At 57.2% G+C, this 18718-nt stretch overlaps 7 protein-coding genes across 7 annotated transcripts; all 7 read right to left on the bottom strand.

Moving 5' to 3' along the window:
* Positions 1-710: 710 nt before the first annotated feature.
* On the bottom strand, positions 711-1644 carry KRP23_10246 (Ribosomal silencing factor RsfS; the record flags this gene model as incomplete). Its single annotated transcript, XM_067880672.1, has 2 exons — positions 711-1187; positions 1249-1644. 2 exons carry the CDS (start codon positions 1642-1644, stop codon positions 711-713), a joined length of 873 nt encoding a protein of 290 aa, XP_067742076.1.
* Positions 1645-1851: 207 nt separating this feature from the next.
* KRP23_10245 (uncharacterized protein) lies at positions 1852-3852 on the bottom strand (the record flags this gene model as incomplete). The annotated part of the gene is made up of 3 exons (XM_067880671.1): positions 1852-2593; positions 2691-3510; positions 3573-3852. The coding sequence occupies 3 exons, from the start codon at positions 3850-3852 to the stop codon at positions 1852-1854; spliced, it is 1842 nt and encodes a 613-aa protein (XP_067742075.1).
* Positions 3853-4604: 752 nt separating this feature from the next.
* KRP23_10244 (uncharacterized protein) lies at positions 4605-9606 on the bottom strand (the record flags this gene model as incomplete). Its single annotated transcript, XM_067880670.1, has 5 exons — positions 4605-5038; positions 5307-5457; positions 5542-5928; positions 6911-7896; positions 8172-9606. The coding sequence occupies 5 exons, from the start codon at positions 9604-9606 to the stop codon at positions 4605-4607; spliced, it is 3393 nt and encodes a 1130-aa protein (XP_067742074.1).
* A 1731-nt stretch (positions 9607-11337) lies between these two features.
* Positions 11338-12183, bottom strand: KRP23_10243 (uncharacterized protein; the record flags this gene model as incomplete). Its single annotated transcript, XM_067880669.1, has 1 exon — positions 11338-12183. One exon carries the CDS (start codon positions 12181-12183, stop codon positions 11338-11340), a length of 846 nt encoding a protein of 281 aa, XP_067742073.1.
* Positions 12184-12623: 440 nt separating this feature from the next.
* KRP23_10242 (Transmembrane protein 198) lies at positions 12624-13880 on the bottom strand (the record flags this gene model as incomplete). Its single annotated transcript, XM_067880668.1, has 1 exon — positions 12624-13880. The coding sequence occupies one exon, from the start codon at positions 13878-13880 to the stop codon at positions 12624-12626; it is 1257 nt and encodes a 418-aa protein (XP_067742072.1).
* Positions 13881-15290: 1410 nt separating this feature from the next.
* KRP23_10241 (uncharacterized protein) lies at positions 15291-16412 on the bottom strand (the record flags this gene model as incomplete). Its single annotated transcript, XM_067880667.1, has 1 exon — positions 15291-16412. One exon carries the CDS (start codon positions 16410-16412, stop codon positions 15291-15293), a length of 1122 nt encoding a protein of 373 aa, XP_067742071.1.
* An 807-nt stretch (positions 16413-17219) lies between these two features.
* KRP23_10240 (Transmembrane protein 198) lies at positions 17220-18098 on the bottom strand (the record flags this gene model as incomplete). The annotated part of the gene is made up of 1 exon (XM_067880666.1): positions 17220-18098. The coding sequence occupies one exon, from the start codon at positions 18096-18098 to the stop codon at positions 17220-17222; it is 879 nt and encodes a 292-aa protein (XP_067742070.1).
* Between the last annotated feature and the right edge of the window lie 620 nt (positions 18099-18718).

The raw sequence follows: 18718 nt of genomic DNA, 5'->3' as shown, positions 1-18718 counted from the left end.
GAGACTCATTTCTCTCTGTCGTGCGCTATTCTGTGGCTCATCGTTCGTTGGGGGTTTCTGCTGGAGTAGTACTGAGGCTTAGAAGGCCTTACTCGAAGCCTCGCCAGCAGGCTCAGTTGATCGGGGCTCATTACCCTCGTTGAAGCTGTAGATCCTGGCGTGCTTCGCGTGAGGTGCGGGTGCGGTGTGCATTTGCAGTGGTTGATGGGGACTCATTACTCCCTGTTGGCCATTGCGATCGTCCACCCGCTTGCTTTTCTACTTTGCTTTGGTGCTTGCGTCTGATGCTTTCTCCGTGTGACGTGCTAGGATTTAGCTCGCCGAGTGGACTTCTTCTATCGTGATATGTTGGTGACGACAAATTCGACTCGATCCTTGACAGGGACTCTGATGAACAAGCGACCAAGTTTGCTAGGACCAGCATGAAGACAAGTTTGCATTTTACGCGGTGAGTATGTGTAGATATCGTATCGCGAAGCCAAACGTAGGGGTATTTATTCAACCAGCAATGGAATAAAGCGTTTCTCTCAACCTTGATCGTGTGTTTGCCATGGTGAAGACTGCAGCATGCAGACGCTGTCTCAACGTCAGCACGAAGATGACCGGCAACAACCATGTAAAGCACAAGCTGTCACGTTCATTCATTTTATGATACGAGTGTGAACAGTAGATGCAGGCATCAGTCTATCGTTCCTACAGCAGCTCACGTTTTACTTCCACTCGACGCCGGCTCCTTGGCCGTCCTCTCCATCGCCGTGCGGGTGGTCCTCGTCCTCGAGGTACTCCATGAGCTCACTCGTGCCGAACTTGTCCATATACTCGTCCTCGCTCATCTCTCCGTAGACGCTGTGCTTGTCGTCCACCATTTTCTCCCAGTGTTCTTCCAGTGCCAAAATCCGGCGGGTGTCCGCGCGCATCAAGTGCACCACAATGTTGTTGCAGTCTGCGATCATCCAGTCGTCGCAGTCGCGGCCTTCCACCGAGTAGTCAAAGTCGTCCACAATCTGCCGCACCTTCATAGACTTGATCAATAGGTCGGCCATGCGTCGCATGTGGGCCTGCGACCTGCCGGTTGCGAACACCATAAAGTCAGCCAGGCTGCTCTTGCCAGCCAGATCCACCGTGTACACGTCGATGGCCTTTTCCTTTTCCAGAGCCTCCATAACCTCGTCAATGGTCAAATAGGTCTGCGGAATGGACGGGATTGTCTGCGTGGCGGTTTCCAGCGTCTGGTGCCTGCCACTCCACTTGGCCCTCTGCTTCCTGCGTGGATTCCATCGCGTCTCCCTCGGGGAAGTTGCGCGGCGCGTCCAGGTCGCAGTAGAGCGTCACGAGCTCGTCATAGGCCTTGGCGGCATCCAGCGCCGTCCAATAGTCTCCTCCGCTGATCACGTGGCCCTCGATCTCCAGCTCGGCGCTGTACTTCTTCACCTTGGACGCGTCGTATACAACGCCCAAGTAGTCGGCGTCGGGGGTATCGTCGCCATCATTGGGCGGTTGCGAGAAGAAGCGCACGTGTGCGCTCTGGACGGGGCGCAGAGTGAAGGTCACGGGCTTGACGTGCTGTAGACGCGAGGAAGACACATAGCGCGGCGCCGACGCGGACGCCACGCGCAGCGCGCGACGGAGCAATTGCGACCGCATGATTGAGGACCGGAATGCAAGTTTGGAGTCGTGGTGAGGAGGCACGCGATAAACACTTGAAGAATGTATGGAATATTTCGTACTTAGTTCGCAGAATAGGTTGTACGTCAAGCGTGAAGTTTGATGTGTTTGTTTAGCTGCAACCACCATACACGGAACATCTACGTCGATGGATATTTGCTGCGGTCCAAGTGGTGGTGTACTCGTTTACTCACAAAGTTTGTGTTCGTAGTCGGTGGTTGTCGGAGCTGGCGTGGCGGCAGCGTGGATGATCTTGGTCGGAGCTGGTGTGGGGGTGTCGTAGTAGTCATTTTCACTCTTGGTTGATGCGGGGGTCGAAGCTGGGGTGCTGGAAGTGCCACCGACAGGGGTCTGTTGGGCCTTTGTCTGCGCATCAACGTAGTAGTCCGAGTCCATGTACTGCTCCGAAGTGGTGGTGGTGGTGGTGGTCTCGTACTCACGCTTGACCTCTTCGATGACGTCGTCGGCGGCGAACTCGATGGCGTCGGGCTTGAACTCGTCCGTGGTGCAGGCCACGACGACATCTCCGGACTCGATCTGGTCAACTTTTTTGCCGCAAATGGGGCGGCTCGACGCCAAGTGGAAGTTTTGCACGAAGTCGTCCGAGAAATCCTCGATGCCGTGGGCCTTGCTGTACGTCTCGCACTCGGCGTAGTGCATCTGCTGCACGACCAGGCCAATGTCGCCGTCGAAGCGATCGTAGAGACCGTCGTACGTGGTTTGTGTCCACTGCCAGTAGTTCCCGGAATTGGCATCGGAAGGAGGTGCGTACGCTGATCCATCGGTGGAGTTGTCCACGACGTAGATGCCAGAGTGCTCAGGAATTTCAGTCTCGTTGTAGTACCCGTAGCCAACATCTTCTGGTGAATCGACGTAAACGTCATCGTCACCATCCGATCCACTCGAGTACGAACCACGGAAGGAGCCGCTTCCACTCGAGAGTGCATTGTAAGTAGGGGGGTGTTGAATTTAGGGGTGCCGTCGTGCCTGGCGTTGTCGTCGGCGGAGCAGTAGTAGAAGAAGACGAAGTTGCAGGAGCTGTCGTAGAAGGGTTCGACGTGAACGCTGCACAGATCTCCGTGTTGCTCAGCAACTGCTGCGTCATAATATCTGGTAGATCGTACGAGTACGAGTAGTCTCCGAGCTGCGTCACGTCGCCGTAGTTCCACATCTCGCTGCCCACGTTACTGAAGTACTCGCCGAGCGTCGGATGGTCAGCAATGTCGATCGTTTGCCCATTGACAATCACGTTCTGCACGATTCTCGCGTTTGGGCCGACTCCCGACACGCCATCGCACGAGTCCGAGGCCTTGGCGAACCCCTTGGATGCAGTCAGCAATTGCTCTTCGGTGAGAGGCACGCCAAAATTGCACAGGTGATACACATGCAGGTACATGTCGATAGCAGTGTGCCACGAGTAGAAGAAAGTGTCGCGCGGAGAGGCGAAGGTAGCCATGGTGCCTCCAACAGCGTTGTGGACTTCATTGTGAATTCCGGACTGGATGCCCATCAAAAAGGTCGCGTAGTCGGCAGAAACAATTCTCAAGAACGAGGCGAACCCAGCACCTGATGGCACGGGCTTCGTGGTCATGTCGCTGCGAACACTATAGCCGCAGACATTGTTGTCGTCGCACTCGTCGCTCAAAGGAAAGCCGGTAACTGGAAAGCCGCTAGTTGTCTTACCGTTCTGCGTCAATGACACCGGTACATTCCGAGCCTTGTTGCCTCCGATCTCTTGCAAAATGTCCGAGCAGTCGTAGAAGTTGTCGCACTCACCCGCAGCCTGGCGGACATACGCAGTCTGCACGTCGTAGTACGGCAGCGTAACGCAAGCGAACTTCGGGTCTTGACCACGCAGATAGCTTTCCAGCGCGATCAAAAACGGCGGTGCCACGCGAAGAAGCCACACGAGCGGTGCGCTTGAGATTCGCCGTTTGGTTCGACGTGGATGGCGACAAACTGCTCGATCGCTCCGCTCTTGATAGCGGTGTCCACTGCTTCGAGGTAGAGACTCTTCTCGCTGCTGCTAAGACTCGACCAGGACTTTCGAACGCGTTGGCCCTGGCCGCAAGCTTCATTTCCACCAGCCCGCTCCCGCACCCCAGCTTCGATCGTGGGGAGCGAGTTGCTCACAAGCGTCGCAGCCAGCAGCAGTGTGAAGGATCTGAGAATGGAGCCGATGCGCATCGTGACGAAGAAGTAGCCTATGCTTGAGGAGGAGGGCTGTCACCGAAGGTGCGAATTGGGAAATGAAGACTGCAGCTGCCTTGGAATCGAGCTCACCAAGATGATTCACCGATCGATTCCAGGTATGACATTGGGAGCGTTAAACTTCACGGAAAGCACCATGAGAGACCAACTGCAGCGATGGCACGATTTTTGCTGGAGCTCGAGCTCTCGCTCCATTCATCAACCATTTGCCACCCCCGGAATAAACGGCAGTAACAGGCGCAGTGGGGGTCAACGTCAACCGAACAGCAAACGAGGCCAGTGGACGCACCGGACTTCGGCGGCGTGATACGTTGATTTGGACTTGAGTTGGCAGATCGAGTTGGTGACTGCATTCAAGAAGAAATGCACCAAGAGAATACAGAAAATGTGTAACCCGGTCGTAATGAGCCTGTCCTGCGTTGCCTCGGTGATTCGCGAAGAAGAGCGATCATTGCTTATGTGAGTTCGTGACTACTACAACTTGATCGCCGGTAATAGTTCCTACAACTCTTTTTCGTTCCCGCCAACAGCTCGCTTTGCAATCGTCCTGCTGACGTGTACGAAGTTATCACAGCACCAAGACATGTTCGTTGTTTGAAATGATGGTCATGGCTCTATGGAATAGTTTAAACAAAAGCTATGCACAGGGTTTGCTATAATAGCAGCCACGCTCGCATCTTACCATACAAAGTCGCCATCTTTCACATGTACAAAAGCTTGTGGTCCGCTTAGAGCTTGATCGACCGGGTGACTGGCGTCGTCGGCTGGCTGTAGTAGCCGCTCGGTGACAGGTCTCCCTCGTTGGCACGCTGGCGCATCTTGTAGGCGGTGAAGCCTGCGAGAGCGACAACAGCGCAGACAGCGGCAACGATGCCCCCAACAGCAGCAGCACCCATGCCTCCCGCCGCGCCGCTCATCGCATCCGAGGTCGTAGTCGAAGCGGTGTAGGACGTGCTGAACGTCTTGGTAGACGACGAAGCGCTCTGCTGCGTCTGTTGCTCTGTCTGCTGCTGTTGCTCGAAGGTGTAGTCGTCGTCGTTGTTCGAAGACGAGGTCGTAGTCGACGTCTTCGTTCCGGACTTCGTCTCAACGGTCTTCACCGGAGTCTCAGTCTTCGGTGTGACAGTCGTCGGGTACGGCGTGGGGGCCTCGGTCAACGGCACTTCAGTGGTAGGGCACGGCGTCGGGCCTCAGTCTCGGGAACGTCAGTGGTAGGGCACGGTGTCGGAGCCTCGGTCACAGGAACGTCAGTAGTAGGGCACGGCGTCGGGGCCTCAGTCACAGGAACGTCAGTGGTAGGGCACGGCGTAGGAGCCTCGGTCTCGGGAACGTCAGTGGTAGGGTACGGCGTCGGAGCCTCGGTCACAGGAACGTCAGTAGTAGGGCACGGCGTCGGGGCCTCAGTCACAGGAACGTCAGTGGTAGGGCACGGCGTAGAGCCTCGGTCTCGGGAACGTCAGTGGTAGGGTACGGCGTCGGAGCCTCGGTCACAGGAACGTCAGTAGTAGGGCACGGCGTCGGGGCCTCAGTCACAGGAACGTCAGTGGTAGGGCACGGTGTCGGAGCCCCAGTCGCAGGAACCTCCGTCGTCGGGCACGGCGTCGGAGACTCGGTCACAGGAACGTCAGTGGTAGGGCACGGTGTCGGAGCCCCAGTCGCAGGAACCTCCGTCGTCGGGCACGGCGTCGGAGACTCGGTCGACGGCACTGCAGTCGTGGGGCATGGGGTAGGAGCCTCAGTCGACGGTCCAGCCGTCGTCGGAGCAGGGTAGACTGCGTAGTTGCCTCCGGAGTCTTCTCCGGGCATGGCGTAGTAGGAGCCGGGGTCGAATCCTTCGTGGTCGGGCAGGAGTAGGCTTCTCCGTTTCAGTCTTAGTGGGGGCCGAGTCTTGGTCTCGGTCGTTGTCGGAGCTGGCGTGGACTTCTCCGTTTCCGTGGTAGTCGGGGCAGGAGTAGGCTTCTCCGTTGCAGGAGTCTTGGACTCGGCCGTCGTCGGAGCTGGTGTGGGCTTCTCCGTTTCCGTGGTAGTCGGAGCAGGTGTCGACTTACCAGTCTTGGTCGGAGCGGGGTAGGAGTCTCAGTTTCCGTCGTGGTCGGAGCCGGAGTAGCAGTTTTCTGCGGGTGCCGAATACACAGCCCCAGGCACCAGTCTTGATCTTCGCACACGCGGCATCCTGAGGAGCCACACACGTGCTAGAGTTGGTGTAGCTGGACAGTGTCTCGTGGCAGTCTTGCACGGCAATGCTGCCCTTCACGGGGCACAGCGAGCCAGTAGGCGAGTCGCCAGAACCGCTACAAATGGGACCCTCGATGCAGTACGTCGCATCGCCCTCTACAGACACGTCGATGCATGTATCAGACTGTTGCGTCGTAGCGGCAGGGGTGGCACTGGGCGTCGTGGCAGCAGGGTAGCACTAGGCTTCGTGGCAGCCGGGGTAGCGTTGGGCGTAGTGGCAGCCGGAGTGGCGCTAGGCATCGTAGCAGCAGGCGTGGCTCCCGGTGTAGTTGCAGCCGGGTAACACCAGGCGTGGTCGCAGCAGGGGTAACTCCAGGGGTCTTGGTACTAGTAGACGTTCCGGTCTCCGATCCCGAAGTGGTGGTTTGGGTCGTGGTAGACGAGCTCGAGCCACTAGCAGTTGAGTTTCCGCCGGTCGTCGTGGTCGTCGTGCCAGTCGTAGTGGTCGAAGCACCCGAGCCCGTGGTCACCGTCGTCGTTGCATCTCCCGAGCCCGTGGTGGTAGTCTCGATCGAGCCACCGGATCCCGTAGTCGTGGTCTGGATAGAACCGCCCGATCCGGTGGTCGTAGTAGTAGTACTCTCACCGTTCGAACCAGTCGTCGTCGTGATCGTCTCACCATTCGAACCCGTCGTAGTCGTGGTCTGGCCCGTGATCGTGGTGGTGCTTCCGCCAATCGTCGTCGAGGTCGACGTGCCCGAGTTGGTCGAGGTCGTACCAGCGTTGGTAGACGTGGTCGAGCCAGTGTTTCCGCTAGTAGTAGTCGATGTCGAGGCACCAGAGTTGGTCGAAGTCGTACCAGAGGTCGTACCCGAGTTGGTCGAGGTACTAGAGTTCGTGGTTGATGTCGTCGATCCCCCGAAGTGGTTGTCGAACCAGTCGTAGTTCCAGTCGTGGCCGAACCGCCAGACGTCGTGGTGGAGCTCGAGGTAGTTCCGCCCGTCGTAGTCGTAGTAGTCGACGCGCCCGATCCAGTGGTGACCGTGGTCGTTGTAGCACCTGAGCCCGTCGTAGCAGTCTTAACGCTGCCGCCCGATCCCGTGGTGGTCGTCTTAATGGATCCGCCCGATCCAGTCGTGGTCGTGGTCGTGGTCGTCTCACCGTTGGAACCCGTAGTCGTGGCCGACGATCCCTCTTCCGAGCTGCCCGTCTCGCTGTTCGATCCCGACACGACTAGCTCAGTTGAGCCAGAGGTGGATCCAGAGGATGCCTCCGACAAGGTCTCCGACACGTTGGCAGCCGTCGTCGCGGTCGTGGTCGTGCTGCTCGTGGTCGTTACAGCCGTCGCGTTCTTGGCGCTCTGCTGAGTCGTACTCGTCGTGTTGGACGTAATGTAGCCAGTGTCCACAACCGTGGTCGACGTCTCGTCGTTTCCTGAGCCACTCGTTGACGTGACAGTAATGTTGCCCAGAGCCTCCTGCGTCGACTCCAGCGTGTTCTGCACCTTCTGGGTGTACGACTTGCGAATGTACGTCACCTTGCGGGTGGTCACGCGCTTGTAGGACGTGCGAATGGTCCTGATCACCGTCGAGCTAGCGAACTTGAGGCTCTTGGCCGAGTACTCCGTCGAACGCACGGCCAGCTGAAGCAGACCGGAACGGACCAGATCGAGACGCTGGCCACACTCCACACGGTTCGTGATCAGGTTCTTGTCCGTCACGAAGGTGGTCGAGTAGTTGGACAGACCGTAGACGCTGTCGAACGTGTAGCACTCTAGCAGCTTCATGTGGGTGGCCACCAGGTCCAGATTGCCCTCGAACGAGTGTACAGACCGTTGTAGGCGGTCTGCAGCCACGCCCAGTAGGCACCCGACGTAGCCACAGAAGCCGTGACGTTGCGAGCCACCGAGCTCGTCCCCACCGTCACATTCATCACCACGTTCGACGTTTCGAGTACGTGGCGTCCATGCGAGCCGACGTGCTGGACGCCGTTGAGCTAGCCGAGCTTGAGCTCGATGAGTAGTTGGCACTCACGATACCGTTGTGCTTGGTCGTGATGGCTCCGTTGCTGTAGTACGCCGTGTAGCCTGTGTATCCGTTCGACGACGATCGTGCCCTCACCGTAAGCCACATTGTCCGTGCTGAAGTTGCCCAGGTACGTGTAGCCGTATTTGCTCACGAGCTGGCCGCTGGTCACCGTTGATTTGGCGGACGACGCTGAGGTGCTGTTCGCTCTGGTGATCACCTTGGTCACCTTGGTGGTCGTCACCTTCTTGCCGTTCACGATCTTGGTAGTCTTGGTCGTGGTCGTCTTGGTGGTCGTCTTGGTGGTTGTTGTGCTCTTGATCGCGGCGGCGTTCAACGTCGTGTACGAAGCAGCGAACGCGCGGTTGAAGCCCGTGCACATGTCGTTGTTGCTCAAGATCTGCTGACGCAGCACCTCGGGCAGCTGGTACGTGTACGAGTAGTCTCCGAGCTGTTGGATGTCGGCGTAGTTCCAGTTGTCACTGCCCACGTAACCGAAGTACTGGCCGAGCGTCGGGTGCTGCGACGCGTCTACAACCTCACCGTCGACGGTGATCCGCATGATGATGGCGGACTCGGCGTCCACGCCGTCCACGCTTCCACATGTCTGCGTAGCATTGGCGTACGCCTCCAAAGACTCGACAACCTGGTCGTACGTCAGAGGCACACCGATACGGCACAAGTGGTACACGTGCAAGTACATGTCGAGCGCCGAGTACCACGAGTAGTACAGGACGTCTCTAGCTGCCGCCGCCGTGGAGAAGGCGCCACCAACGGCGTCCAGCACCTCGTTGTGGACGCCGTACTGGATGCCCTCGAGGAACGAGGCGTAGTCGCCTGAAGACGCGACGACGCCCTGGAACGAGCCGAAGCTTGCGGCGCTGGGCACACCCTTGCTGGACAGGTCGTCGCGCACAATGTATCCGCAGTTGTCGTCGTCGTCACAGGATTCTGCGTAGGGCGCGCCGCTCACAGCGTAGCCCGTGGCCTGCACGCCGTCAAACGTGAGCGTTGCCTCGTCCGTAGAGTTGGGCGCGCCGCCAATGGCGTCGAAGATGCCGCTGCACTCGAACATGTTGGTGCACTCTCCGCTCACAGCCTGCACGTAGGCCGTGTGCACGTCATAATAGGGTAGCGTCAGACACGCGAAGCGCTCGTCCAGGTCGCGCAAGTACGACTCGTAGGCGAGCAGCAGCCGGCGGTGCCAGCTGAAGAAGCCGCACGAGTACTCGCCCTGCGCCTGGCCCAGCGCGTCGGCCGCGATGGCGGAGAAGTCGGCCACACCGCCGTCCGCCACGGCCAGCTCCGTGGCCTCGAGGTACAGCGCCTGCTCGTCGGCCGACAGCGCACCCCAGGGCTTGCGCACGCGCGCAGAGCCGCAGAACTCGTTGCCGCCGGGCAGACCCGTGATGTTGCCGGCGGCGCTGAGCACCGTCGGGTAGTTGACGTCTGTGGTGGTGCTCGTCTGCGTGGCGGCGGGCGCTGCATGTAGCAGCAGCGCCACGGACGCCAGCGCGGAGGGAAGTCTCATGAGTCCTCGGACTTGGGAGGCCAGATGCGGAATGAGGCTACCGAGGAATGCGGAAGGAGGCGGTGGTGTTGTTGGACGTGTGCAACCGAATCAGCAGGTAGCCAGCGCCGGCTTCAACGGGCGATTTGGACTTGCTCTTTGTATGCCTCGGGCGGGATGCGCGCCACAGTGAAAAGTATCTTCGCGCGCGGAATCCATTGGCGGAAATTTTACACAGTGGCACATCGGACACCAGAAAGGTCGACGTGCGCAACGGAGACCCACAAAGTTTGCCAACATTGCAGTTTTGCCTGTTGCTAGCGCGCTGCTCGTCTCCTGTGCCCTTGCTGTCGCTGTCTTCGTCTTGCTGGCGGTGGTGAAGTGATGCCGGATCTGTGGCCGTCCTCCAGCTGGCCAGCGCGTTGAAGCGCGGCCATCTGGCTGGCTGGACGCACCATCGAGCGAGTGGATGTTCGGGCTGGACTCTTTTCGATGGCAAACGGGCCGAGACGCAGGCTGTCCCAAGCACGCACGCTCCGAGCGCCTATATCGAGCAGCGCCACATCGAAACCTAGGGAGCTGCGCTCGCTCGCATAGAGCTGGGCACGTGCGGCTGTATGGCGCTAATAATGGCTCGCCGTAGTCGCCGTGACACATGCGCTCGGTGTGTTGCGGGCCACACAGCGGGAGGCCCGGAGTTGCTCACGCCGGCGACAGCCAGCGGTGCGCTGCAGCAAGAAGCAGAGCCCCTCAAAATGCGCCAGGATTTCCGCGGCCCATCTATCGCTGTGTATCATATCTGATTGTTGACGGCTGCATACAAAGACGCCGTCAATGGGTCACGCAGAGACGGAGCAAAAGTGGCTTCAACATCTTTTTGCGGTCCGGAGTGATGACTCCATGCAGGCGCGTAACGCAGACGGAAAACTCGAGGAACGCCACGAGCTCCATTCCATTCTCCATGACCGACAAGGGCAGGCCAACACCGTCGGCCCGACACCATGGCCCATGGTACAGTCGTTCGTGGCCTCGCTCAAGCCTCCCTCCCTCTACGGAGCTCGTCGCAGCTTTGCGTCGATTCTCCACGAGTGACTCGAGTCGTGGAGGCGTCGTGGACCACGACGCCCGCGGTCGCCGCGTCGAAGCGGGATCTCGGCGATTTGCAGCGGGATGCAACTCGTCCGCAGCTCGGACGCCCAGATCCACTCGCTCGCTTCAACGCCGTGGATCGCGGAAATCGGCTGCGAGGCTCCAGTCCGACAGACGCAAGTCCCTGAATTAGTTCCGAAGAGCGCAGCAGTGCCCAAAGCCAGGGAGGATAAAGATCGACAACATCTTCGTGGTCGATGGACGACTCGTTCGTTGCGTGCTCGTCGGCGATCTCTATATCCACACTATTGATAATGCAGTGCTGACGTGGGCCAAAGTTGAGAAGGCTTCACTACACAAGACGACTCCACGAGCGACAAGGTCACCGAAAAGAAGGGTCAAACCAACACGTCGTCGGATCATTATCCGATCTTGGTGTCCCGGTGGGTACCAACCAATCCAAGAGGAATTCTCCGCCGGTAGGGGCGGTCATTATTATACCTGGATGCGTACGCTGCCCAACTGAGTACGCAAGGTGTTGAGGGTCTCAACACTGAACAGCGATGTGGACGGCACCAAGAACAGTGTCACGAACAATTCATCAAGTCTTCGAGCAAGTCTGCACTCCACGATACGGTTCATATTGTATAAACCCCTAGATGTCTATGCGCGGATATATGGGGCACTTCGGGTTCGGTGCTGCCTTGCGTACTGCTTGTGGTAGTGGCCATGTCGAGACGTCTTGCGAAACTGGATGCACATGCTCAGGACGAAAAGCACGGCGAAGCCAGCGAGGTAGGCGCACCAGGCACCCGGGATGGAGTAGTGCCAGTCGCCATCGGCGTCTTGCGTTGCAACCCGCTTGAGGTCGCTGAATGTTGGGAAGTCGCCGGCAAAGTATCCGATACCCCACACCAGAATCCCAGCCCCGAATAAACTCGTGGCGACGATCAAAACGGGTTTCTCCAGTTTCAGCGCCAGATACCCACCGAGGAGGCCGAGCACTACGCACAGCAAAGCGAGGACCGTCCCGGGGCTGTCGGGGTATACCATGTAGCCGAACGCATCGCTCAGGACCATTGCTAGCATGACGCCAGCCATTACCCCAACTGCGAAGATGCCTAGCGACGTCAAGCACAAGACGAGGAAACCACAAAGAACACCCCCGACCACGAACGCGACCCACGACGCTGTGGCGACCCATTCTTCGGCCGCAAACACTTTCTCTACAGCCATCGCGATGCCCGTACCCCCGAACGTGAATCCGACCACGAAAAGCGTAGCACGAAAAAGTCGATACCCCAGAGCCACCGTCACGATGCCAACAGCGATTGCTGCCATTGCTAAGATGCTACCACCTAAATGGACTCCTTTTGCCGAATCGAAAAGCGACTCCATCGAGTAGCTTGCTGTGACCGTCTCGTTGCTCGTACAAGTTGCTGTCGCAGTAAGTTGGCTCGCTACGAGCACGAAGAGCGTCTCTGCTAGCGGGCGATGTGAATTTGCCATCGGGACTTCTTGTCACCTTGTTGCAGGATGAAGAAATGGAAATGCTTAGCGAGCTGTGCGTGGTCATGAAGTTGCCTTCCGCTTATCCTCATGCCAGGTGCTTCAGACGCAAAATCGTTCACTACGCTACCACAACTTCTGGATGACTTGAAAACCCACTGCAAGCACGTACCCATGTGAACACCTTTGCGACTGCAGAAACGCCACTAGCAACTCATCAGCAGATGGGATCGATGAACACTTCGGTCTGGAATGCGTCGAGGAATGAGCAGATACGTCCGGGCCAGTGTTGATGGTGACCAAGTGCTGAGCCTCCGAATTGGATCAAGCGGTGACTTGGTCGTAGTTAAAGGGAAATCGTGCAAGTGTCGATAAGAAAGTGGCAACCCGTTCATCCTGTTAAATATTTGACTGCCAGCTAGCTGGGCGGCACTGTCAATCTAATACCGCTCGAGGCGAGCAACCTTCTCCGAGCAGCACGAGCTGTCTCGGTGAACGTAGTCTCCGCAAATGAGGCATGGTTTACGCCTGGACTCGAACTCATACAGATCAGACTCCCTCTCCGAGTAGATGATGCGCTTCGGCTGAAGCACCCGATCCTCGTACTCTACAATCTCATCCGTAGCGTCAAAGTCTGCGTATTGTCGACGAGGTGGCATCGAATACTGTGGTGGTGCCTGCTGCTGCTTCGGCTGCTTCTTGCTAGGGGTCTGCTGCTCACGAACCTTTCGGACTGCGCGAACCTGTCGAGGTTGATGTTGCTCGCGGACTTCTCTCTGGCGACGCTCTTGACGCTGCCGACGCGGGGCTTCCATGACTGGGGTATCATGGCTCTCGTTGCGCTGGGTCTTCTTCTCGATGTACTCAGCCACATCAACGCGTTTGCCGAAGCCTTTGGGTTTGTTGTCCTTGACGTTCCGTGCAGTCTTGCGAAACTGAATGAGCATCCCGAACACGAAAAGCACGATAATTCCTGCCAGGTAGCCCCACCAAGCAGTCGGAATGGAGTACACCATCTCGCCGTTGATGTCTTCCGAGGCGTACCGTTCGAGGCCATTGGCGGTTGGGAAGTCACCTGCGAAGTAGCCAACGCCCCACACCACCATCCCAGCACCGAAGAGACTCGTCGATACGATCAGCACGGGCTTCCCTACCTTCAGTGCGAGCACACCGAATATGATTCCGAGCCCCACGCACATTAGCGTGAGCAAATCCTTCGTGTGGCCCGGGTAGATCAGATATCCGAACGAGTTCGTCAAAATCATCGCCATCATGATTCCGGTTGCTGCACCTGCAACGAAAGTGCTCAGCGGATACAACCATGTAACCACGCCGCCGCACAGAAGGCCTCCAACTCCAAAGGCAATCCAAGACGCCATAACCACCCACGTCTCGTCACGAAACATTCGCTCTGCAATCATGGCAATGGGAATGCCGCCGGCCACGAATCCAATCACGAAGAGAGTCGCTCGAATCAGTCGAAACCCGAAGACAACCATCATGCAACCGACAATCATCGAAACTGCAGCTAGGAGGCTGCCTCCTAGTTGGAGGCCTTGTGCTTGACCAAAGAGCGACTCCACGGTGTCAGTAGCGGAGTCGACCTCAGCGGAGACGTGTGGTAGACGGAAGGTGATTTGAAGCAGCATTAGCGCAATGAGTGCCACCTTCGACGGCAATAGCAGCGGCATACACATCGTAGATATCGGGCTTCCTCTGCCAATTTGAAAATGGTCGGTGAGCAGAACGAGTTTCAACCATTGCCATCGGCTGCTTGCCTCATGGCTTGGTGGTCGTTCGGAGCACATGGCACTCGTGGCGCAATGGTGTTGTTGTGGCTTCCAAACGCTCAAGTCGGCCAGCCGATTCTGCGGCTGGTTTCATTCAGCGATATCTATGCAAGGCGATTAACGAAAAAGTACCTGACTGCTCACAAAGCATTTTGACTGTAGGTCTGACAAAGTTGTAGCTTCGACATCGTTGCAAGGCAGCATGAATTCATGGGCGTTGGGCTTCTTTTCCGTTCGTATTGTGGGCCTCTCGATAATACTGACCTCTGTCAAGTATGGCTCAAAGGGGCTCGCGGATAGGCAATAGACCAGTTGGTTTAGACAGCCACTGAGGCGGATCTGAAAGCGAACATGTAGACAAATCCAGCATTGTCGGGATCATCTGACCAATGTGTGAAGCAGTGCCGGACACCGCCCTGCAGCGTGCGGCTGGGAAAACTACCAGCCGATGCGCCTCTTATCCAGCAGTCGCCCGGTAGCAACTGTCCGGCACGCTAGGAAATCGTGTGGAAGATGAAGTCGAAGCTAAAAAGCACCTACCCGGTAACCGGTTGGCGTCTCCAACTGAAAGACTGGCAGCGTGGATTCGTTTGACACCTCCGCGTTTGTCGATCGACGGTGCTGACTTTCGCGAACATCGGAACTTGATCACTCACCCAGTCACTGGCAGTCAGCGGGCGATGGATCGTGCACGTCGCCTTCTTGAGCCAAGGCTTGACGGCATTACGCGACGATCAACCACTTTATGGCTCAGCACGCGTACAACCTCATTTGTCACACACACACACACACAAATCGAAATGCTATCCCACAAATGTAGCACCGTGCTCCAAAGAGCTGCTTCCTCCGATAATGGCAAAGATCCGGCGCGAAGACGTCAGTCGCTGCACAACCGATGTAGATTGGGCATGTCCCTTCACTAACGCGTGGTTTTTAATTTGCAAATGCATATCATCTTTAAACGTGCTAATCCACAGTCATCGCCCGCACGTTTGCAGACGTCAATGCATGCCGCTTACCGCCAAAGAAAACCTCACAAACTCACTACGCCAACGAAGGTAGGAGCTCGAGATGCAAAGAGCACACGGGTAAACTTGCGTTGTGGGGATCGTGAAGGTGTGAACCAGCTACTTTCAATGGATGGCTGCATCAATTCGTTGAGTGCGGTGGTCCAGCAGTCAAATCTGTAGACTAACATGCTATTCTTCATCTTTTGCGGCGAGAAGTGGCCGAAACCATAGTTTTTCGTCGGAAAGCTTGTATTATTATTCTGTTTCATGCTTTGCGATGACTATGCCTACCTTGGGGCATCATTAATTAAAACTCCTCCTCGCGCACCTCCTTCTTCACCCCCCGAGACGAGTTCGTCTTCGGCGGCTGCAAACTGGGTCTCGCATCCAGAGGCGTTTTTGTTTCAAATGATTGAGCTCTCGCCTCCAGAAACTTTGACCTCATCTTGCTGATTGACTCCGCCTCCGTGTTGCGCGCGTACAAACGGCAAAAGGACTCGTGCGTGGCACTTGGATACGACATTGGCAGGAAGTCGGACTCCCGTGTAGTGTTTGCAAACTGATCCATAACGGGAAGAGTGCCTCGTTGCTTGTCGTTCTCGATGTACGGAACAGCGTCGATCGGGTACCCGAATCCGTGTGGCCCGAAACCCGCGAACTCGTCGTCGATAACATTGCGTCTGGCCTTGTGGAACTGCATGAGCATACCGAACGCAGAGATCACTACAATTCCACCGAGGTAGGCCCACCAAACGGTGGGAATGGTGTACACCAGGTCGCCATTTGCGTTTGTTTCGACATACTTCTCCAGGTTGTTCGGGAACGGGAAGTCACCGACGAAGAATCCAACGCCCCAGACGAGGATCGCCGCTGCGAAGATGCTGATCCCGACGATCTCCACCGGCTTACCGTACTTGAGATCGAACGCAGCGAACACGACGCCAAACACCACGCATAGAATGGTGAACACGTCAGCGGTCTGCCCTGGGAAGATGTAGTACCCCGCCGAGTTGGTCACGATCGCAGCAAGCGTAATTCCGCCCGCTATACCGGCAATAAAGTCACTCTTGGGGTGCACCCACATGGCCAAGCCGCCGCACAGGGTACCGCCAAGCACGAAAGCAGTCCATGAGCCAATGACCAGGTAGGACTTGGAAACGAACATGTGCTCCGCGGTAACAGCGACGCTGACGGCCCCCATAGTAAATCCAATAGCGAAGACGGTCTCGTACAAGAAACGGTAGCCGAAGACCACCATCCCTGCGCCAACAAGCATCGCCACGACTGCAGCGATGCACCCGCCCAAGTTGATCCCGTTAGTCGACTCGAAGATCGAATCCTCTGCTGGTACAGTGCTGTTCATGGCACCTTGCGCGATCGATCCTAGCAGAGCCAGCAAAAGCACGAATAGCATGGTCGAACGCATCATTTTCGGTTGCTGCGCGGGGCAGTGAGAATCGGAGAGTGCGAAACTCGCCGCGTTCGGCCGTACTTTGATCCCTGTGGCACTCGCCATGCGGCTAGATTGCAGCTACTATTATTCCACATGGTCTGCAGCATTAGGCGACGCGAATCGATTTGACGGACTTGTGGCTCCCAGGTCCGACGACAGCACACACTCGGAAAGCCTGTACGACAGATGGCTGGTTCATTGACAGACTCCGTCATTGAAGCGGCCGTACTCGAGCCACGGACCGTGGCCCACGGTGGAGACAGCAACGCAAATTGGCACAGCTGGCATTAGCTCGCCAGGGGAAGATGACTAGCTCTAACCATGCGATCCTGCGATAATAATGGTGCAGGGAAACGCTGGCCATGTGGGGATTCTACGCTTGGCTGCGGAAGTCCTTGTGAGCCCTTCATTTCACTTTCAATATGATAGGAGCGTCGTATCCGGTCTCCACAATCACCGTCTCAGTGATTCAGAGCACGAGTGCTATCAGTAGGTAACGCGTGGACATTTATGAGCGTGTAAACTCTGCAACACCAACCAGCATTCACTGCAACGCTAGGGTCAGTGGCAGTGTCACAGGTATCATCAGCACTTGCGTCCAACGTTGTCTCCATCGTTGAAACTCAGCCGAAAGTCGACTACAGGTGGGGGAAAAAGTTTTGAGAAAAAGTTATCCGTTGATAACGTTACGTTGGTACTGCCGATGCGAAAGTGACCAATCTAGTGGTACATCCTACTTAGTTGCTCTGCTGACTCGGTTGCGAGCAAAGTCTCTCGAGAGACTTAGACGTGGTTGACTGGGTTGCCGTACTGCACATTTTGCTGCGGAGTTCCTGCCTCCACGTACTGCACGGTCTCGGTGCGGCGGCCTATGGCGCGCGACTTGTGATACACACCGTCGCGGCCGGTCTTGCGGAATTGGATGAACAGACCCAGCACGAAGAGCACGAGGATGCCGACGAGGTAGCCCCACCAGGCGTCTGGGATCGAGTAGACCCAGTCACCGTTGATGTCCTGCGTGGCGTACTCCTTGAGGTCGCTGGTGGACGGGAAGTCGCCGGCGAAGTAGCCGACGCCCCAGACCAGGATGGCGGCACCGAAGAGACTGGTGGCGGTGATCAACACGGGTTTCTCGAGCTTGAGTGTGAGAACGCCGCCGATGATGCCGAGCACGATGCACAGCACGATGAGTACCACCTGCGGGTGGCTCGGGTAGATCTCGTAGCCGACCGAGTTGTTGATGATCATGGCGAGTGCCACGCCCGCGGCCGCGCCGGCGATGAAGATGCCCAGCGAGTAGAGCGAGACGACGATGCTGCCGCAGATGAGGCCGCCGACCACGAAGGCCACCCAGGAGGCCGTGACCACCCACGACTTGTCGTCGAAGACGTGTTCCACGACCATGGCGACTGCGACGCCGCCGGCCACGAAGCCGACGGCGAAGAGCGTGGTCCGAAAGAGACGGTAGCCCATAACGACCATCACTGCGCCCACCGCGATGGCGGCAATGGCCAGGATGCTGCCGCCCACTTTGATGCCCTTGGCGGAGTCGAAGAGGGACTCGACCGTGTCGCTGGCCGAGTCCGCGGCGCCGACGAGCAGCGACAGTTGGCTCAGCAGGAGCACGAAGAGCAATGACATGGCAGGCGGAGAGTGGGTCATTGTGTTGGTATTGTGTTGGTAGTTGAGGAAGTGTTCGCTTGGAAGTGAATTGAAGAATGAGCGAGTCTGGCGTGGTGGTGCCAGTCGGTCAGCACATTTCGGTAGCTGAGCCGGTGGGTTACCTCATCCAATTTTTTTCGCTGTTGGACACAAGTTAAACGCGCTGTGATTGGCCAAGGACACAATTGGATTTTCGACATAAGTCGTTTTTGGTCATGGGTACACTTTGTGGGATGGATTGTCGTGCAAGTGATCAGCTTCCCATCCTGTTGCCCTTCCGTAAATCTACCGCCGCGCCAGGTGGTGACAGTGCGCTGTTCGAGCATGTAGGACACTGCACGCGCTTTGTGGAAGTCCTGGCCAAAACTGAGGCGAATATCCGTTGCATTTGTTGCATGGCCGCTGCGGTCACTATGCGATACGAGCACAGACTCGGAGGTGATGATCGAGTCGAGCAACAGGTTATTGCCTCCAAGGGCGCCTCAACTGAGTAGCCGAGGCTGCTGGGGTTGGCCACTTGAGGCACATCGCCATGGTAACGTCAGCCGTTGTACATCGATGTATTGGAGTTATACCCACTCGTTTCTAGGCATGTCAAACGCTTGAAAGGCTTGTGACCA

Source organism: Phytophthora ramorum (genome assembly GCF_020800215.1).
Source record: "Phytophthora ramorum isolate Pr-102 chromosome Unknown Phyram_PR-102_s0009, whole genome shotgun sequence".
Lineage (NCBI taxonomy): Eukaryota > Oomycota > Peronosporomycetes > Peronosporales > Peronosporaceae > Phytophthora > Phytophthora ramorum.
The sequence above is the reverse complement of the archived record's forward strand: the minus strand, read 5'-3'. Positions and strand labels throughout refer to the sequence as shown.